The sequence below is a fragment of the Pipistrellus hanaki genome (assembly GCF_964339955.1).
Source record: "Pipistrellus hanaki genome assembly, chromosome: 4".
Lineage (NCBI taxonomy): Eukaryota > Metazoa > Chordata > Mammalia > Chiroptera > Vespertilionidae > Pipistrellus > Pipistrellus hanaki.
Window position 1 is genome coordinate 31,042,293 of NC_140506.1, and position 22,468 is coordinate 31,064,760.

The window sequence follows — 22,468 nt, forward strand, 5'->3', positions numbered from 1 at the left end:
CCACCCCGCTGCCAGCCAGGGCGGTCTGTCGGCGAAGTTGCCGGAGTGAATAACTAAGGGGACCAGCTGACTGCCCGCGCCAATCAGCTCGGGCGTGATGTAAGTGCTCGGCCGCCGCGGCTCCGAGTTCGCGCGCGGAGAGTAGAGGTAGCGCAGCATGGCTAGGCGGTGGTGAGAGGCTCAGAGGCAGCGGAGGGGGCGATGGATGAGTCCAGCATTCTAAGACGAAGAGGGCTCCAGGTAGGAGATCCTTCCCTTCTTGAAATGTAGCGTCGCCACCACCGGCCAGCCACGGAGGGTTTCAAAGTTCCCTTTGCATTCCTCGCCCGGGCACAGATAATGTGCACAGGTCTTGGTATCCACTTGGCAACGAGATACGCGGAGTCTCTAGTTACCGGGTTCAGGGACACATGGCAGAGTCCAAGGAGGAAGGCTCTTGGGCCAGAGACAATAGATGCAACTTTTAGTTTGCTACTTTGTTGGTTGGGTTGTTTTTTCCTGCTGGTTGTTCAAGAATAGTTTAAAATCGGGGCTGGCAGTGACAGCTGATGAACCGATGTGGCATTCTCTCCCAGTGCGGGTGGAAGTCTGTGGAGGGTGGCCACTCCGTTCCGTTCTGGAAACACAGGGATCGAACCCAGTGCCAGGCAGGATCTGTCCAGTCGCCTTGCAGATGTGAGCAGCTGCTGAGATCTCTCCTGTCAGTGAGATGAAAGTTTCTGCTGGCAGCTCCATCCACGTTCCCTGTCATTTGTTTATGTTGAGACGAGGAAAAGATATGTTGTATCTTATTTCCTTGTGTTGGGTGCCCAAGTTTCTCCAGTTAAATTACTCTGACTTTAGTGTTCAGATGGATTCCAAGTTAAAACTTGGCAAATTGGAAAACTTGGGGGAAAAAAAAAACATCTGTTGGCAGTTTGTAAGTTTAAGGAAGCCAAGATATAAGTATGTTCAAAATTAGTATGTTTAACTCCTTGGTAACTCTTTTTTTTTTTTTTTTTTTTTCCTTCTGTGATATTTTCCTCTATGAAAGAATCTAATCATTGGCCATTGTTAAACTCTCATGTATTATTTTTGAAAAATTAAAAAAAATGTCATGCTTGAGAGTACAGAATATACAGCACATTTAGAAGTGTTTTCAAATGTTCCTTAATGGTCATTGACAGCTGGTCTAGCTATCTGCTTTTTGTTCTGAATATCAATTACTAATATTATTCATATTATTCTAATTTTATGTTATAGGTAAACTAAGGATTATTTTGCAGGTAAACAAAAGAGGGATTAGAGAAGTTTGGGTTAAATGTCATCTATTGTTCCAAACCTAAGTAAACAGCCTGCCTCTTTAATGATTTCAGTGTGGTCATTGTTTTGAATGCACAGTGCGGTTAGTCACTGCCCTGGGTTTCCTTTTCTTTGTTTTCATCACATCTATAAAGTTCTCGCAATGCACAGCTGTGTGCGCGGGGCCACATCCTCTTTGGGTCACTGGTTGCATATGAAAAGGCTCTTTGTTATGAAGATGATAAACTCTATTAAACTTCCAATGGTTCTGATGATGAGCAAATTGATGGCAATTCTGAGAGTTTTCTCCTTCCTTTCATTTACTTGAGTTTTTAAATGTATTTTCAATAGGCACTCTTCTTTTATGTGTGGTTTGTTTCAGTAATACATATTATCACAGCTTCAGAGGACATAGTTGAAATGTGGTGCTCATGACGAGTATTGATTTCATAGACCTTTAATTTTAGAAAAAGCCATTATTGTTGCTATTTAAACTAATAGCTATTTTCCATCTAAGGACTTTGCAACAAAACAAAGGAAGCATCACTTGTTACGTAGTGCTGCGTATAGTGTTAGGTCTTTGTTGTACTTAACTTACTTTTACTACACTTGCTATCATCTATGTAATGAATGTCTACTTTCTGTTATGAGTGTAATAAATATCTTCACATTGTGAGAGATAACAATATAAAAGTGCTTAAAAGTTCTGCCATCTCATTGTGACTTTACTTTTGCTTAAACAAAGCCTGTTTTGTTTTCCACTTCCATTATATCTAATTTTTTTTACGACATCATATATGCAGAGTAGCTTTTGCAGAAATTTCAATGTAAGAAAACTATTTACAAAATACAAGGGTTTAGTATTTATTTGTATTACAAAAGCTGCCACTGTATAGTTCCCTGGAGTAACGCCACCTAGTGAGTTTAAGAATTAAGTTAATTTACAAATGCATACTCTGTGAAACATTTCTGCATGCAAATGAAGTGCACCTGTAATGAAGGTAGGCCAATACCTACACCTTTGTATTCCTGACTCTAGGCCATCTTGAGCCAGTCACACACACTCTCATTGTCTGTTTATTCTTCTGTAAAATGCACACCATAGCACAGGACTTTTGAATGGACTACATAGGAGGTGGGTATAATTGAATTTTTTTTTTAAGTTAAAGGCCATATGATAAATACACTAACATATAATAGGTACTCAATAAATACTATGTTCTTGAAAAGTGAGGGATGATTTATGTTCTTTATAACATTCCATATCATTACTAGTGAGATGAAATTGTTTGTTATTTGAATTTGTCTTTAAGTTAGAAGAATCACTAGTGAAGACAGCATTCTTTATTTACAGGGGTTATTATGACAGGCTGTATAGGCTTTATATAATAATAAGAGTCTGCTGATCTGTCACACTGAGTAATGCTTAGTATTAAATGCTTAGAGCTGGAACTGACCAGTTCTTTAAATAACTTAAAGTCTAGTGAAAAATCTGGAGTACACAAATATTCCAATTCTCTGAAATCTAACTTAATAATACAGCATGTTCAAACATAAAACAATGCAGTATATGTTTAGAACCCATTTTTAGAATTCTGGTACCTCTAGTTCCATGGTTGGCAAACTGCGGCTCCCGAGCCACATGCAGCTCTTTGGCCCCTTGATTGTGGCTCTTCCACAAAATACCACAGCCTGGGCGAGTCTATTTTGAAGAAGTGGCATTAGAAGAAGTTTTAATTTTAAAAAATTTGGCTCTCAAAGGAAATTCAATTGTTGTACTGTTGATATTTGGTTCTGTTGACTAATGAGTTTGCTGACCACTGCTTTAGCTCTTAAAACAAGGCATGCTAGTGGTCTTTTAAAAATTTGGACTTTAAAATATTGTTTTTAGTGAGAACATAGAATTCCTTAAGGCATGACTACTTCATAGAACAGCAGCACAACTGAGTTGTTCATTGGAGGTGACTGCGCTTTTCCATCTTTTCTGCGGTCTGTGTTAATAGCTCCAGTACCACTGATAGCGTTTCAGTCACTGCCTTCGAAATGAGAACGAGAGAGAGAGAGGCCCCATTGGCTGCCTCTGTTAGAATCTGGGAAACTTTTCATATTGCATCTCCAAACATGGGACGTTCTGAGGGCTTGGGCAGACCTTGGACTTGGGGCAATTTGAATTTCTAGACAGGTCTAATTCATCAAAGGATAACTGGCTCCTTCTGGGCCTAATGTCCCTCAGACGTGGAACATATTTTGTTAACTGTCAGGGAAAATTGTTTTAGTGATTTCTGTTATATGTTTCCCTTTTATTTGTTGTAATGAAAGTGTCCCTATCCCTAATGTGATGGATCCCAAGGCGAGAAAAGCATGAATAACAGGTATCCGTAAAGTGGGAAGGAGTCACTGCAGGGGAGGTACCCAGAGAGGCCTCCTGTGAGCTCCCTCCTGCGTCCTCTTGTGATTTGTTCCCCTGGTGTCACCTGCTCTGATCACTCCACTCCCCAAGTTAATATCACCATTGCAGTCCACTTCTAGACAGTCACCTGCGGCTAGAATATTAAACAAATATTTCCTATATAGTGCAGTCAGTTAACAACTGAGTGTTTATAATTTAAACTTCTGGGTTTGTGTTCAGGTTTTCTTGGCTTCCTTTTTGCTTCTTTTCCTGTCATACATGACCTCATACTGCCTTCTTATTTGAAGTAAGCAGCATCCTTAGCTTGGCCTGGGCTCTGATTTTCCACTGGCCTCGCTCTGGCATTCAGTGTGGAAAGCAGAGAAGCAGGTAGATGCTCACACTCTGGGTGTCACACTACCTGAGCCGTGTGCCTGAGTGTAGGTCATGTAACTCCCAGTGTCTCGGTGTTCCTCTGGTTCCGGATGTGTTTACACTCTCTACCCGAGCTTTAATAGCGGGGCCATTACACGGGAGTCTCCCTCTGTCCTTATTCATCTGAAGACTGGGTGGTTGTGAGGAAGAAGTCTAGCTGGAGTGTGACCACAGGAATCAGATTTAGGGATCAGGCGCTTCTTCTGTTCTCCCCAGGTCCCCAGAAAGGTACAGACACTTGTTTGGGGCAGAAAGAACCAGATGCTAAGTGATCTTTGGTGGTTGTGGGAACCTGATTCCTCAGGCCAGTGGTGGCCACATCTCCGTGGTGTTTCTTATCCGTCATAGGTCAGTTTCTGTCTCTGAAATAAAAGACTCCAGTTTTAGTTTCCTGATCCGATGGGGATAAGGATGGAGCACTCTCAAAATCTTATGTTCCCTCCCATTTTTATTTTGCACTCTAAGACTACTAAGAATTAGTTTTCTTAACATACACCCTCCCCCCCCCCCCAAATAGTGTAAAATAAACAAATCTGAAAGGAAAAGAATTGGAGAGGAGACTAGAAATGTAGACAGGCGGAATTAGGGACAATCTGCATTTTTACTCATCCTGAGGGAGCTAATGGACAGCCACATGGGCATGTTAAACCCGGGACCGAGGTGGAGATCGAGGCTAACAGGCAGGTGGTTGAAGAAGGGACTATTGTAGGATGCGTGTCTTTCTCTGAAACTATAGAGTCAGGGATGTGTCCAGTGACAATGAACAGCTCTGGCACAGTAGACCAGTTCCGTAGCCCTCTGATCTCTGGGTCTGCCTCTGCAGGAGATTTAAAACTGAGGTGTTTAGAGATGGAAGAGTAACATCTTTTAGTGCAATATCTGGCACATAGTACTTACTCAGTTAACCTTAGTTCATTTCCTTCTGTATTATAGATGTCTTCCCAATTAGGCTCTTAGTGTGGTTTTAAATAATTAGATATGGGTATCAGGCAGGGTTCAGGCAATTAAAAAGGGGACATGCATGGATTGGGTAATCTGAGGAGAGTTTAATAAAAGAACAGTTTAAAATGTGTAGGGTGAGTTTAAGGAATGGCGCAATACCAAGGGCTGGAAGCAACAGGAAAGCCAGTGACCTCACAAGGCCTGAAGGAAGGGGGGACACAGCATTTCCAGAACCCGGGGACGGAAAAGGCAGGCGGCAGGTACCTTAGGTGAAGGGACACAAGCTGCGTATGGTGACTCCTCAGGGAGACATCTCAGCCTTCATTTCCTTCATCCTCCTAACTTTAAAAAAATATATATATTTTATTGATTTTTTTACAGAGAGAAAGAGAGAGGGATAGAGAGTTAGAAACATCGATGAGAGAGAATCAGCTGCCTCTTGCACACCCCCTACTGGGAATGTGCCTGCAACTAAGGTACATGCCCTTGACTGGAATCGAACCCTGGACTCTTCAGTCTGCAGGTCGACGCTCTATCCACTGAGGCGAACTGGTTTTGGCCATCCTCCTAACTCTTGCTGGTGCTCCCCATTAGCAAATCCACACGGGAGCCTCCAGGTGCCATGGCCCCGCACAGGATGGCGAGCAGGCCTAGAGGGCAGGGGAAGTGCATGCAGCTTGGTTTGTGATGAACTTTCCCTGAACTGCCCCTTGGCTCTTAGCGTTTTACCAGCCAGAGTCTGTGCAGACCTCGTAGTGTAGACCTCTGGGGCCTGAGTTGAGTTCAAGTGATTGCACAGATTCAAAGCTGCTTTTGTTTTGTTTGTGTGTTTTTTTTGGGTGAAAATTCATGGTCCCCAGTGGGTTTCCATTTTGTGTAATGATGTCTTCCCCATTAGGCTCTTTCTCCTCCTGGGAAATATTAGTGTAACCCCTTTAGTGTCTGCAGCACATGGGTCTCCTTTGCTTCAGTGAGCTGGGCACCTGCACTCCAGGTCCTGCAAGCAGGCTCACGTCTGAATTGCTCTGCTCTACGGATCCTGAGTGACGTGTGGGAGGGATAGCCCAGAAGACCGCCTGCCATTCATTTCCCAGATTCCCTGAAGTCTGCCCTGTAGCAGGTCCTATTGCACTTAGACTGTCCATCTCCGCTCCCCTCGAAATCCCTTCACAGAATTACAAGTTCACATTAGGCCCTGGGCTTTTATTGAAGGTTTCTAAAAGCAATGGCTGTGAGAGGACACTTTGCACTTTGTGTAAATCTCCCCCTGGTAGCTCTGTCCATTATTTGTGTGTTGTCTCTTAGGGGAGGCCCACCTGAGAAATTAGCTTAGAGTTCAGTGCTCAAAACTTTCTTTCCTCCTCGGTGAACCGGCTTGCTTGTTAGAATCAGATAGAGAGCCGGCTGTGTGTTTCCACTGGTCGTCACTGATTAGAACTGGATTTCATAGTCCGTTGTGATAGCTTTCTAGATAAAACGAGTCACCGCTTCTTCACTGTTGAGCTCTTAGCTTCTTCTATTAAGAATTACGTGGTTTTATTTATTATATATTTTTAAAGTTTTAAGTGGCCTGAAAAGATTTCTCAGCCCAAGATCCAAAAATTTAATACTGTTGTGTTTAAAACAGTGAAATTTGAATGTATAATTTGTGAAGAAGACAAAAGGAGGCTAAAAGACCAGATAATCAACAAACTAGATAAACTATAAAAATTGAGAATTACATGAATTTACAAAGATCAATATGCACGCAGCAACCAATCAAATTATTGTTGGCACTGGAGACTAATGCAATCAATTAAAAGTGTTTGAGTTTAGTTGAAACGCATTTCAGATAAATTATGAGTAACAATAAAGCTTCTCATAGTATCTTAGAAGTCATATTACTTGTCTCAAAAGCATGCAGACTGGCAAATAGCTTGTGAGACACTCATGTTAGAAGACAATGTTGCCATTAAAAGCATGCTTTGGACAGATACTTAATAAGGGGGAAAGCTGGCAATAATAATGTCAAGTAAAAAAAAAAAAAGAACAGGTTACTCAATTGCATACATTTATGTACCATAAAAATGGGTAGCATGCATATACATACATATACATATATATGTGTTCGAGGCAAGGGTAGGGGGTGGGGAGAGAGAGAGAAAACATAGCCTCAGGGGACAGAAGGAAAGAACATGCATGAGCTTTGGAGCGTTCAAGGCCATCCTTGCTGGTTGATGTTGGCCAGATTAGTTAATTCCTAACCAATAAAATACCCTTAGTTGTAGAGGTGCTGAGGATGAATTAAAAAGAGGCTAAAAATAATCATCACATCTAACAATTTTTAAGAACCTATTTTCTTTTTATTTGTTATTATTATTAAAATAACCGGAAGAAAATACACTAGCATATTAATTCCTTATATCATTATATCTTGATGGTGGGATCATAAGACTTATTTTTCTTTGAACTATTCTATTGTAAACATTTATTACTTTTATAACCAGTTTAAGAAGTAGACCTGGGATCCTATTTTTAAATGTTTTTGTTTCATTGTCTAAGAAAAACTTTATATTCCTCACCACCATCAATGAAATGCTCTTACAGATAGTTTTTTATTTGGGGCCTTTTTTTTTTTTTTTTTTTTTTTTTTTTTTTTTTTTTTTTTTAAGAATTGAGAAAGGTAAATCAATTCAGGCTATGCATAGCTCTAACCCTTAGGACAGTGATTCAACTGAGACTGCACTTTTGCATCACCCCAGAGCTTTCTGAAGCCGAAAGCCTAGCAATCTCTGTCATTTCAATCTGTGTTTCTCAGTAGTGTGCCGTCAGGGTTGAGACCTGCTAATCCTGGGGGATTTCAGGCTCAAGGAACTCCCAGATTAGGGAAGGTACCACTACTCTTTCTCCAAACATAAGGTTTGGCCTCCTTTCTTCCAATGAGAGCTAGGTTTATTTATTTAAAAATAAATTTTTATTTTTTATTTATTTATTTTTTTTAGAAAGAGAAGAAGGGAGAGGGGTGAGAGAAAACCATAGATGCGAAAGGGAAACATTGATTGGCTGCCTCCTTACTGGGGATTGATCCCGCAAACCATGGGTTTATTTTTGTAGAGCGGTGGGTGAAGGGTGGATGTACTCATTCTTGACTTCCCACATAATGGCAGAGGTAGTGATGTGAGAGCTCAGTCATTAACCAGCACACCTTTGGGGGGCAATTACAGCAGTGTGGCTGGAGGCAGCCCTAGACCATTACCCTGAGAGGACCCAGGGCACTGGGGGCTGTCCAGGTGCAATTTTACCTGTTTTACATTGCTAGCACATGCTCAGTGGCTCATGTCAGGAAACCACCTCGAAGGCATGGTGAGGCAGTAGCTTTTCCCCTTGAAGCATATCTCCTAATGCTAGAGACAACAAACGCCTGTGATTTGGAACCCGTATCCTAGATGCTCTTCAGTAATATGCATGCTTGAGTTCTCCAAACATTTGCTCTTCTACCTAGATTGTGAGTGTAGATGCTACTGATTCAAGCTCCCTGGGACAGACTCCCTCCTTTCCCTTTCTTTCAATGAATGTTTAATAATAAGAATAGCAACAGCAATGTATATTGAACAGGGCTATGTCTTATAAATATACACCATTGCACTTTCATTCCAGATTCTGGCAATACAAATTTGAGTGGAATAAGGTAGCGACCTGTGAGGGGTTTATAGCATGGTGGGGAGACCAACAGCAGTTTCTGAAAATCTAGTGCTGAGACTCATGCCAGCCACAGCGCCTGGGGATGTGCCCAGCTCTGCTGTGGGAGGCCAGGAAGGCTTCGTGGAGGTGGGGCTATTTCTGCAGGTTGGAGAAGGATGAGCAGGTGCTGGTTAGGCAGGAAGGGCAGTCCAGGGCGGGGGGAAACAGAGGGGGAGGGGGTGTGAAGGTGTGGCGGATACACAGGGTGCACCCTTTTCAAGTTGCTGCAAACAGTACATGTGAGAGGCAGGCAGTCACAAGCAGAGTCCTGAGAATGATGCCATATTGAAGGGTTTGGACTGTCATCTAACAATAGGAAGCCACTGAGAGATTTTAAGCAGGGCGCAGAAATATTTTACCAACCGTCAGCGGTTCTGTCGACCATTCATGACAAATGCCCAAGAAGGGGCTGAGTACAGCGAGGAGGTTAGAGATGAGGAGGTGAAGAGGTGATGCTGCTGGACTGAGATGCTGACAAGGAAGTGGGGAGAAGGCAACGGAGGGAAGAATTAGTGGGTCTTGGTGACGTGTTATAATGGTTGGCCAGAGGGATGGAGGAAGCTGTAGGCGACTTCCAGGTTTCAGGTGTTAGAATTAGAGACAAATAAGAGCAAGACAGAAAACTGATTTGGATGGTGAGAATAGGCTGGTTGGCTGTGTATGTTGACTTTGAAGCACCCATGTTGCCTGCAAGGTAGAGATTTCAGGAAACAGTTGGATATACGGACTTTAACTTCCCAAGAGAGGTCAAGCCTGAATATAGATTCTGAAGTCATCTGCTTCAAGTAATTAATTGAAATAAACTGAGTAAAGAGAGAGTTTCTCCCAGACTGATAGATTTGTGTTAGAATAGTTTTCAAAAAATTACTATAGAGTGTATTTTAACACTTATTTTGTAGGACTGGTTAAAATTACATAGAGAGCAAAGTAGTTTTATGCTTTAGTATCAGGCCTTGAAAATAATGTATCCAATTTTGAAGATACAATTTTTCTTTCTTTCTTTTTTTTTTCTTTTCAAATTGCTTCCAACTTTGACAACTTGCCTACAAGTTTCATTACAATACAATTTTGAAAAGGAACAATGAAACATCTCAGACTAGAGTCTGTAATGGAAAAAGCAATTCATTCTTAAATGAGGATGATGAGGTTGGTACTGTATTGCTTGAAACAGTGAGTGAATTTAAAACCTGAGTGAGATTACATCAAACTCAGCCAAGATTTTTGTTCCATTTAAATGGAGTATCTGTAATTGAAGATAGGGGGTGCAACCAAAAAAGGCACATGATATAAGTAAATTTATCAATTTTCTGACATACTGTTTGTAATTGCTTTATGTCTATTCAAAGACATTTAATCAGGTTGATAAAACCAACTGAACTTTTATTTCTCCTTCCTTCCTTCCTTCCTTCCTTCCTTCCTTCCTTCCTTCCTTCCTTCCTTCCTTCCTTCCTTCCTTCCTTTCCTCCCTTCTTCCCTCCCTCCCTCCCTCCCTCCATCTTTCCCTCCCTCCATTCCTTCCTTCCTTCCTTCCTTCCTTCCTTCCTTCCTTCCTTCCTTCCTTCCTTCCTTCCTTCCTTCCTTCCTTCTCATTGTAACAAATGAGGATCAAAACTTAACTTCATTAGCTGGAACTCTTTCTGATTCCTGGCTGGTAATTGAGTATGCTGAGGAAATGCAAATCCTTAGGAAAGTGATGGGGAGTTGGAAATAGAGTGTATTGTAATGGTCTTGAAATGATTATAGAAAAAATTAAGTATTTTTTAAAAAAATATATATTTTATTGATTTTTCACAGAGGGGAAGAGAGAGGGATAGAGAGTTAGAAACATCGATGAGAGAGAATCATCAACCAGCTGCCTCCTGCACACCCCCTACTGGGGATGTGCCCGCAACCAAGATACATGCCCTTGACCGGAATCGAACCCGGGACCTTTCAGTCCGCAGGCCAACGCTCTATCCACTGAGCCAAACTGGTGCCGGCAAAATTAAGTATTTTTAATAGATTTTTTAAGTTTAGCACTCAAAGTTAGTGAGATATCAGCTAAGTCTAGAAATACTTTATATCATTTTCATCTTAATGATATTTTTTTATGATGAGATATTGCTAGTCTTATATTTTCTGATTGCCTACTTTCTTAATTTTAGCATTGTGATGGTGAAGATGGAATAATACTATTGACTTGACTGTTTACACTTTTCTATTAAAACTGTATTTCAAATGTACATTGTTAAGCTCACAGATTCATTTCCCACTGACTGATTAGCAATCCAACTAAAAGACACTATGGTAAATACATATCAAATTTGGATAGCTTGGTAGATTCAATCATTTCCTTAAATTTTCAAACTTCTGTGATAGAAGCTCTTACGCTGGCCAGAGACCCTTTTCCCCATTTGACTCTGGCTCAGCTGTGTGATTGGTTTTGGCCAATGAGCTGTTAGTGAGTGTGTCACAAGCAGAGGCTTGACATATGTTTGTGCAGTTGAACTTCCCATCTTGCACTTTGGTAATCTACCATGAGAAGGACATGCCCTGGGAGCCACTGCCCATTTAGTCTGGTCCCAGAACAACCCCCCGTGACGCTGATCTGTATAACCTGTGGCCAGAAGCCAAGCCCAGCAGATCTATCATCTACCTGCAAACTTGAGAATAAATCTACTGTCGTAAAGTTTAGAAAAAAGCAGCATGCCCAGCATTATGAGGACAGGATGAGGGATACCGAGGCCAGCTTGTGCTGTGATGAACAGCAGTGGCATTGACATCTGCAAGACTAATGTGTGAATGTGGGTCCGCCACTACTGGCATCATTATTCTGGGCATGCTGCTTTTTTCTAAACTTTAGTTTTGCCCTCAGTAAGATGGGAATCTACTTACCCCTTAGAAATGTTGTAAAAAGAAATAGAATGCATGCATGTAAGTCACTTTGAACAGTGTCAAGCAGATAGGAAGAACGCCGGACGTAGTCATGGCTGTTGTTGCTGTTTCTAGACAACAGAGCCTTCCTCTCCCTCTGCTCTTCTTGCACCATGTAGCTTTGCCACATCCTAGCATTGTGGCTCTGGAGCAAATCACAATTTTCCTGAAGCTTAGTTTTTGTGTGTGTGTTTTTTCCTCTTATGATGGCTGGTGTGGCACATTTGGTTGGAGCTTCATCCTGTGCACTGAAGGGTCACTGGTTTGATTCCCAGTAAGGACACATACTCAGGTTGCAGGTTTGATCCCTGGTTGGCATTTACGGGAGGCAAGCAATTGATGTTTCTCTCACACATGGATCTTTCTCTCCCTTCCTCTCTCTAAAAAGTATAATAAAAAATCAATAAATATATATCCTCCAGTGAGGATTTTTTTTAAAAAAAAGTAATGAGCAAGTAAATAAATAAGTAAATAATAAATAAATACATACATACACACATAAATAAATAGATAAATAAATAAATAAATAAATAAAGACACTGACACTTGCCTGGCAGGATTGTTATGAGGACTACAGCAAAGGTAGGTGGATTTCTAACTGTCCTCGTCAGTTCAAGCTGCTATAACAAAATAACCCAGATGGGGTGGCTTAAAAATAACCATGTATTTCTCCTAGTTTTGCGGCCTAGGAAGTTCAAGGTCAAGGTACCACAGATTCCAAATCTGGTGAGATCCCACTACCTGATTGGTGGATGCCACTTCCTGGCTGTATCTCCATATGGTGCAGACTGAGATCTCGTGGCTCTTCCTCTTTTTATAAGCACATTAATTTCATCATGAGAACGCCACACTCGTGACCTTATGACTTCTTCACACCCTGATTACCTCCCCAAAGCCCCATCTCCATTATCCTCTGTATAATCACGATTAGGGCTTCCGTATATGAATTGGGGTGGGGAGGGCACAAGCATTCAGTCCATAGCACTGACTCTGGTGAGGTGAGGTGTGTGGGCCCTTAGTAAAAGCAGCTTTGTTATTATGTTCCCTATCCATGTATTTCTTCCTTCCTTTCTTTCTTTTAGCTGAAGCCTCCACTCCTAGTTTTTGAGTGCCTACTTTGAGCCAAGCATAACACCTTCCATTTTTTACTTTCCTAGTGGTGTCTAGATTCCCTGCTTTTACTAAAAGGAAAGGTAAAAGACTGTCGAAGGGAGAAAATGAAAGAATACCTGGTAAAAGTGCCACAGTGAGAAAGGCATGATATGTAATACTTGTGTATTAAGTATATTTATACATGAAAAAGTAACTTTTTTGGAATAAGGGCATTTATAAAGGGCACAGAGTGGCTAATCTGGAGCCAGCAAAGGCTTTCAACCAGAGGACTGAAAATGCTACTGCGGGGAGACTTAGCATCAAAGTGCATGGAAGGGGCTGAGGTGCGGGGTGACAGGGGACTCGTATTCATAGCATGTCTGTATTAGGGTGGTGGAGCTGGCATAGACAATTTTGCCTCTGCTTAAAAGTACAAAAAAACTGCTAAACTTACCTTTTTGCCTGCTGTTACAGTCTTTAGATGTGATCTGGCTTTTGCCTGTTTTTCCCTGTTGTGCAGGTCTTGTTGTATTCTGTCTTGTCTGTTTCATTTCCCTGTGTGTGCTCACTTCCCACATCACCTCTTAGCTCCTGGTGTTGCACACTTCCTATCCAGTTTGTTTCCTAGAAAACCTGTGTCAACATACTTGCTTTGAAATTATTTCGATCTTTGTCCGCTGGAATAGGTTCTGAGATGTGGCTATTAACTTGTATTTGCCACTTTCTCTGGAAGCTAATTGACTGATTTGGGGTGGAGGAGAGATGAGAGTCTATACATTTGACCAATTTCACAGAGCTCACCTTGCAAGCGATTGAAGTGCAAATACAGGCAACACTTAGAAGCTCCAATAAGAATTCACACGTTCAGTTCTTTGTTTTCTTCCAGAGAAAAAAAAAAGCATTCAAAATTCATGCACATTCTATTATTCATGTGCTTTATATTTAGGTTCCGCTTGTATGTCTGGATAAATCTTATCACCATTATTTAAAATTTCATGAACGAAACTTTGCATCCCTAATGCCACCCTAGCCTAGACAACTTGAGGCCATTGAAATTATTTGGGATGTAGCACTTAAATGAGATCCTGTGTGTTTCTGTGGAGATGCATTTACATATATACACCTACGCCAGGCATTATCCACAGCTGTTTATATTTAAATCTACTCTGTGCAAAAAAATGGGTAAGAATTCCAGAACACCTCCTGTTGTTTTATCCCAGAGAAAACCTGAATTGTTAGTACGTGGAAGTGACAAGGCTTCTGTGAGACGGAGCGTTGATGTGGACACAGGTTTTCTTTGTTTCACAGCTGTCACGTTAGTGGCCCTGAAACGGGTCTTCTCACCTGTGCTGCCATCCACCCCCTCCCGTTCGTCAAGTACTTTAAAAGAATGCTGTGTGTCAGCAAGGAGGTTCCTTGGTTATTTGATCTTCTCTCCAGTCTGGCCTCCTGGAGCAGTTAATGATTTCAAGAACTCCCTTTTCCTGAGCTGTGTTCACCTGACCAGAGCAGAGAGAATGTTTCCTCACTGCATCCAGAGCTTCTTCCCAGCCAGCTTCCTGCCGGCTGCCACTTGGTGATGGCCTTCACTTTTTCTGATAAAGCTTTCAGTCGTGAGAGACCCACTATCCAGCATTATATTTGGCAGAAGGGACATAGACTTAGATGAAATCCTTTGTTAAGCCTCGTCCTCCTGGATGCTTTTTAAAAAAATATATATTTTATTGATTTTTTACAGAGAGGAAGGGAGAGAGATAGTTAGAAACATCGATAGGAGAGAGTCATCGATCAGCTGCCTCTTGCACAACTCCTACTGGGGATATGCCCGCAACCAAGGTACATGGCCTTGACCGGAATCGAACCTGGGACCCTTCAGTCCCCAAGCCGACGCTCTATCCATTGAGCCAAACCGGTTTCGGCCTCCTGGATGCTTTGAATTAAGCTTTCTGTCACTTTCTGGGAGCCATTTGACAATGGACTCAAGGGTTCTGTGACTTCCACACAGGGTCAGGTCTGGGACACTAACACATGTTCATGTTCAGAACTGGGCCATGCTTGGGCCCGGGTACCTCCTTGCCATGCTTGGAGCAGAAAGGAGTTGCCCGGTTTTGTGATTGGGCACTCTCTCTTGCTTTCAGCAGCTCTCTCAGCTCTCAGCCGCTTTGTCAGGCCCTCTGATGTGCTCCGGTGGATGTGATGGGTGGGGGTGGTGGTGAGGATATGCTGGGTTGGGGAGGGGTGGTGGTGAACAGTGGCTGCATCATTTCCTGCCTGCTCACATGCGGAGGGTGTCTTTGATTACAGGAGTCCTTCCCGTCATTGTCAGATGCTTTCCTTAAGTTGTTCTCAACTAAAAAACTGGTGTGAAGTCCGGCATTCATCTTTAACAACTGGACCCAGCCAGCTGTGTGTGTGTGTGTGTGTGTGTGTGTGTGTGTGTGTGTCTTGGGGCTGTTGATTTCTGCTTTCCACAGTTTGCCCCCTAGGTTTCCTCAGTTATAGACTATATGACCTTTTAAACCTTCAGGCACATGCTTCATCTTCTTCCTGTCTTTATTAAAAACAGCATTGCTTTGGACATAGCCTAAGAATATCGCTTTGATTTGAGAAAGCATCTTTGGATTTTATCACCCAACAGGTATTTGTCATGAGGTTTTAATTTGTGTGCAAGGTTTGGGGATACGAAGGCAAATGTGATCCAAAACCCTTCGTCATTGGGAGCTCATGGCCCAAAAGTGGAGAAGGCAGCCTAGTAGCCAGACAGTTACATGCAGAGTGGTAAGTGTTCTGATGGTTAGCCTGTCACATGGTAGCTACTTAATAAGCGGATGGGTATAGGAATAGGGTGAGTATATTGGATGCCGGGGCACATAAGAGGACACTTAACCAGTTTATTAGAAGCATAACACCAATGATGGAGAGTGGCAATTGATTTCTATTCTGTTAAGTTTCAGGAAGTTCAGGAGAGATAGCTAGTAGACCAGAAGGCTATGTATGAGCCTGGAGAGATAAGGACAGAAATGTCCTGGAGATAGAGATCTAGGGGACATTATCATCTGGGTGCGTACTGAGGCCTTGGGTATGCATGAAATCACCCAGCGAGAGTCTGAGAAGAAAGGAGAACCTAGAGCCCTAGTAGGCGTGGGCAGTGGTTAGAGCATCACCCTGTGCACCCCAGGGCCATGGGTTCCATTCCTGGATTGCAGGTTTGATTCCCAGTAGAGGCACGTGCAGAAGGCAACCAGTTGATGTGTCTCTCTCACATCAGTGTTATTCTCTCTTTCCTCTCTCCCTCTCTCCCCCTTCTACTCCCTCTGAAAATCAATGAAGAAAATATCCTCAGGTGAGCATTAGAGGGGGAAAACAAGGACCTAGAAAATAACCCCATTAATTAGGGTCAATAGTATTTAGGAACACTTGTTAAGGACCAAATTAATAAATTAAAAATAGAGAGATGGGTTCACTGAGTGTATATTGGCTCCTACTTTGTGCTGGGACCTAAGGGTGCTCTCCCGATAGCTACAGTAACCCTCAGAAACACCAGCACTCCTTGAGCTACTATGCGCCAGCCACCACTCTTCATGCTTTACACATGACAGCTCATTTCACTTCTGCAACCAACCCCTTGAGAAAGGTACTGATACCCTCCACCTTCTGAGGTGAAAATTGAGGAGTTAACTTTCTGGGTCTCAAAGTTCATAGCGTTATTAAATGGCAGAGCCTGGGTTCAAAAACTGGATGCCATTATTCAAATCCTGGCAGCTTGACCACATTCTTAATGGCCTTATGGTTTTCTTGCCTGTCCAAGGTGGGAAAGGCAGGCAGCCCAACAGATAATTATCATCTGGGACAAGTTCCCTAGAGCTTTTGTCTAGGATAAGATGGATAATATGGGTGTGGCAGGGTGCTCCTGAGAAGGGAGGAGCTGGATAGAAGCAGTAATGAGTTCCCTTCATCCACACTCTCCCAGTCACCTTGAGGTGTGAAAATGATGTGTTTTTGCAACTCCAAGCTTAGATATGAGCTCTGGATATTTTATCCACAGGAGGCAGGATGAAATATCCCTGCCCTAAGAGGCAGGCTGTATTGTGTCGGTCTATGGAAGGTCCTCTTGTTTGTTGCTAGAAATTAACAACTTGGGTTCTAGAGAAAATATAGATAATCTGTGATTGTAAATTATGTAGTTGTGTCAGAAGAGATATATTGTAGTTTTAAATCTCTGAGACATCCTCTTGAAGCCTGGAGGGACTTCATAAACTACTTGGTGTATGGAGAGCCATGCTATTAAACAGGAAGAAGTGAATAACTCAGAGAAAAAAGGTGGAAGATTTTAAGTTGTAGTTGCTATTTAAGGTACTCCTCCTGCTTTAAAGATAGTGTGAAAGACCTCCAAAGAGATCTGGAGATAAAATGGTGTCTAGGAACAGTTCTTGCTTTTATTATGGAAAGTAATTTTGATTTGGAGCTATAGCTTTGTATGACTTAACCAGATTGAGACCTTACTGAGTTAGGAGCCATGGTCCTCCGATGAGGAATATTTGTGTGGCATCCATTCCCTTCTTCTTCCTTTTCAGTGGCTCCTGATTTACATCTGGTTGTGGGAGAGCTAACTCTTGTCCAGGTCTAGGGGAGCATGCGATATAAACTGGGCCAACAGCATATTCTGTCCCATGGACCACAGTGATTGCAGGGATGGCACGGGACTTAAATGGAGTCTTGTGTCACTTTATTGGGAATGTTGAGGCAAAGATGCTTTTTCTTTTCTTTCTTTCTTTTTAAAATAAATATATATATTTTATTGATTTTTTTTTTTACAGAGAGGAGGTCTTTTCTTTTTTAAAAAAGATAGTTTATTGATTTTTTTTTTAGAGAGAGAGAAAGGGAGAGAAACAGCTATGTGAGAGCTCTCATCCATTAGCTGCTCCTACTTGCCCCCTACTGGGGGTGGGGGGGATTTAGCCGCCAACCTGGGCAGGCATGCGCCCTGGATTGGGAATTGAACCAGCAATCTCCTGGTGCACAGCAATCTCTGATGCCCAGCCAACTGAGCCACACTGACCAGGGCACAGATGATTTTTATTCTTGGGAATTAATTTAGAGAGACATACCCTAAGAGTAGTTCAAAGCTATTTTGGGTGTATGAAGAATGCTTTCTTAAAAAGATGGCAGTGCCATGGAAAGCAGGGCCAAGAGATACAAGGAAACCTGGTCCTCCATAATGTAAAACTGCTGAATCAACCTTTTAATTAAAGAGTGGCTAACTCTTATATTGTGTAAGCTGCTCTGTTTTGGGTAGTTTGTTACTTGGAACAAAAGGAATCCTATTTTGTGGTTTTTATTTAGTTACTAATTGCTTAAGGTGGTGAGTTTCCCTTTTGACTATTTAGAAATTTTTAGTTCAGTGCCAAAGTAAATTTAGTATGTTTCCCCTTAATTAAAACATGTTGAAGAGTATATCTGTGCTTTTGCTCTGCTAACCTCATAAAAGCAGGCAGCTGTTTTGTTGGTTTAGCAAGTGAAGAATTATTAGGCATGACTTCCCTAGCGATCAGTTAGCCTCAGTTGTTATAATTTTTATCCTAAATGGTTTGACAGTGATAAGTATCTGAAGTGGCAAGTCCGCATAAAACTTTATATTGTTATTGTCTCTTATCATTGCTCCTCTAAACAGATTGTTCACATCTGTTGGCTCTTAGCTGCAGTGTGTGAGGGTTAGGAAGTGTGGAAGTAGGGTGTTCTGGCTAGAGATTTTTTTCTTAGTCCTCCATTTCTTTTTCATCTTTTCTTCCCTGTTTTTCTCTTCTTTCTGGTACATTGACTTTATGAAACATCCTCAACTTTGTGGTCTGTAGTGCTCACAATGGAAAATCCAGTTCCTAAACTGCTCGTGCCAAGCCACACATATGTCCGTAGCTGCAGCATTTGTACACGGGGCACAGGCTAGGCCCTGGCTGGTGTGCTCTGAGCAGGGAGCTGTGTCACTCACGTGCAGGCGGCTGGCTCTTGTGCTACCCACTCCACCTTCACGTTCCTTTCACATCCTCAGTTGATGAGGTGGAATTTTGGTGAAGGTCCAAGTCTCTGCAAAATAGGAAACCTACTTGACTCAGTGAAAGTAGCCGGGATAATTGGGGGTGTCTTGATGTGGGTTCCCTTGATTCTTTTGGACATCTTTGAATTGGGATGTAGCCAAACGGGTGTTCTATGCCTCAGAGGTTGACCAGGAAGCATTTTCTGCAGAGTTGATCGAGATTTTGAAGGTTCTGTCTAACTTTGTCCTATTTACTCCACTCTGCTTCCTACCCCAGAGAATCTGTTATCTGATCTTCACCAAGGAAACACCCTGCCCTCTGCTTGGAGCTGTCTGCCTCTCCCGACCCCAGCCCTTTGCTGCCTCCATCTCTCTCCTGCATCCTACTTTTCTATCCATCTCTGTCCTCCTCCTGGCCTTCCTCTCCTTCCTCTCCCCCCTGCCCCGCCTTCCTTTTCTCTTCCCCTCTATATATATTTATTTACTCCGCCTTCTGCTTTTTCTAAATTTATTTAGACTATTTTCCCCCACAGAGAAGCAATTTTTTACTTAAACACCCAAGCCAGTGTAAGATGTCCCGTCTGCAGGTCCCTAGCACCTGCTCAGGTCCTATCACAATCGCCCATTCTCTTGTCTCTCTCCACACCCAGAGTCTGTAAACTTCTTGAGATTAACAGTGTCCTGTCCCCTATTACATCCCAAATACATGGTCAGACATGTGGTAAATGATTGATAAAGTGTATTTTCAAGGGTTAGGTTTCGGGTGATTTTGATTCTCTTTGTGTCTTTGAGACGTTCTATTGTGAACCTGTCACATGTTATTTTTTTATAATCAGAACAGAAAGTTTAGAAAGAAATATAATTTGATAAAAGCTGTGTGTGAAATAAAGGAGACTCTGTCAAGGTCCATTCGGATGTTAATGGGGTCCGTAATGTTAATTGGCAAAAAGCATATTACCTCACAGGCACGAGGCAATTACTTACAGGGGTTGCATCAGCCAGAATGAAGATGATGAGCCCTGGATCCCTGCCCCTGCCTGCACACCCTCTGACTCACTGCAGCATCCCGGGGAAAGACTCCGTCTGATTTGCCTTGGACTCTGTCACTCCTCCGGGGTCGCAGTGTGGAGATTTTCTGTAAGAAAAAAAGAAAAGAAAAAAAAAAAAAAAAAGAGTTTTTCTTCACCAGCTCAGGCCTAGGGTGCTTAGAAATAGAGAGTCATAGAATTTTAAGTCCCAGAGAGAAACCTTAGATGTAATCTAGCTTAATTCCTTCGTCTTTTGGCTAAGAACCCGCATTTCAGAGAAATAAAGTGACTGACCTGAAGTTATCGAAATAGCAACTATCAGGATGAAGGTGCTTTCATTTCTGGTCTGTGCACTCTGCCACCCTATGCATAGCAAATGCTGGAGTTCTTCTTCGTGGCTGTGCTTGAACTTTAAAAAAAAATATATATTGATTTTTATTTATTTATTGATTGATTGATTTTTTACAGAGAGGAAGAGAGAGGGATAGAAAGTTAGAAACATCAATGAGAGAGAAACATCGACCAGCTGCCTCCTGCACACTCCTTGCTGGGGATGTGCCTGCAACCAAGGTATATGCCCTTGACCAGAATCGAACCCGGGACCTTTCAGTCCACAGGCCAACACTCTATCCACTGAACCAAACCACTTTCGGCTGTGCTTGAACTTTTAAATACAATCATACCCTGGAGATAGTGTGGATGTTGTTCCAGATCAACAACATCCTAATCTTTTTGCTGGTAGATGCTCTTGCCATCAAGTTATAAAAAGCACAGCCTCTGTGAAGTGCAATAAAATGAGGTGTGTTTGCTGTAATTTTTAAATGAGAAAGTGCTTCATGCCTAACAAGCGTGACCCTCCACCCATCTCAAAAAGTGCACTAATGTCCTGGAGCGAGTCTTCTGGTTTAACCTGATTGCAGAAGCCTGTCCTACGGTGGCCCACCCCCTCATTCTCTGGCCTTTGAATAGGTAGGTATTCTTTTAGCTATTTAAATACACAGTTTGGGAAGGTGAAACAAACTAAAACATCCTCAGGGGCCAGAAACATAAGAGACACGTATAAAGCCCACGGGGGGGCCAATAAGGAGTGGCGGGGCCTGGGGTCACACCGGAGAGCACGTGTCCTGCCCAGAGTCATAAAACTGCATTTTTATTTGGAAATCCGAATAGGACTTGTCTGTAGTCTTTGATACTTGTGTCTGTGTTTCCTTTCGAATCTAGACCCTCAAATATATATGGAGGGAGGGAAGGAGAGAGGGAGAGAGAAAGGAGGAAGGGGGGCGGCGGGGAGAGAGAGAACAAACCCTTTTTAAGTCTTTTTTTTATTTTTTTTTTTTAACATTGCTTCCAAGTGGGAAGAATCTTCTCCTGGAATGGGGAGAGGGTTGCTCTTGCCAGTAGAGGTTGCTTAGGCAGAATTTATACTCGGTGCAGGCTGAGCATTTCCCCATAGATGGTAATCTCAGTCTTCTGCCATTTAGAATGATTCAAGTCATTCTAAAAACAAAGGAGACTTTAGCCCCGTAGTCCATCTAAAAACAAAGGAGACTTTAGCCCGGTAGTCCATCTCCTTTGGCCCTGCTCTGTGTGTGTGTGTGTGTGTGTGTGTGTGTGTGCAAGAACCACAATCCTACCTATTTATTTATCTCGCTATCTATATACATGTATCGATGGAAAGACTTAGCAGATGGGCTCTGAGAAGAGAGAAGCCGGTAGGGCATCCCCTTAACTAGAGTTTAATGGGAGAGTGGGCAGGGGCAGCCAGTCTAATTGATTAGGCTGCCGGGCAATTTGAACCAACCGTTAGTTACAAATTTTTGTTACGCAGAATTTAACACCCGTGACAAGAGTCAGGCAGATGCCACGAGTGGCCCCCGGTGCGTGCTCTCTGTGCTGGCCGCTGCTCTCACAGGACAGTTTAATTTGGGTGAGATACTGCTTCGGCTTGATGACTCTCTCATTCCTTGGGACATGACTCATTAGAGTCACCATTTTCTCGCTGTTTAAAACCTGTGCTACCTAGTTAGACAGAGCCCTCTGTGTGTTTATTTGCACAGCGTGATCCTGGGCCGTTACGGAGTGTGCGGCCCCCTCTGTCGGGTCTCTTCCTGTCATGTTATCTTTCTGCCGATTTCCTCCTGCACGTGGGCATGAATTAATGGCAGAAAAATTCTTTTCAAGAGCAGTTTCCATATATACCCTCTCTTTGGACTGTGTTAGATGTGCTAACTGGAACCCAATTTCATTGTATTGTTTATTTTTAGGGCTGGAGAGGTCCTGGAGAATTACCTGCTTTGAACGGCCTTGTTGTATAGCCCAAAGAGGTATCCAGCACTAGCTAAACTCCTGTTATTTTTAGTGAAAGATGATTTCCATGGACAGTTTTAGTATTGGGTTCAATACAGTGAAATACTTTGAAAATACATAATAATAACCTTCCGTAGAGTAATGGATGCCACATAACTATTAGATCCTCTGCTAGACTCTTTATGTATATTAGCTTCAATCCTCAAAATGGCCTGGCTCAGTATTATTAACCCCATTTTATAGAAGAGGAAACTGAGGCTCAGAGACGTTCAATAAATTGCCAGGACATCATACGGTTTGTCTGTGTGGAAACAGACCTGTAGTTCTTTG

At 42.4% G+C, this 22,468-nt stretch overlaps 1 protein-coding gene across 9 annotated transcripts in view; it reads left to right on the forward strand.

Moving 5' to 3' along the window:
• Nucleotides 1–22,468, forward strand: part of MAST4 (microtubule associated serine/threonine kinase family member 4) — a 508,313-nt gene that overhangs the window by 202,103 nt on the left and 283,742 nt on the right. For 5 of the 9 annotated variants that reach the window (XM_084880872.1, XM_084880862.1, XM_084880870.1 and 2 more), the window contains exon 1: nucleotides 187–240. The exons of the other annotated variants lie outside the window; for them this stretch is intronic. In XM_084880872.1, the coding sequence (XP_084736998.1) occupies nucleotides 202–240 (39 nt within the window). In that variant the 5' untranslated portion in view covers nucleotides 187–201. Of the gene's footprint in view, nucleotides 1–186; nucleotides 241–22,468 lie in introns of those variants that run through there. 9 annotated transcript variants of the gene reach the window in all.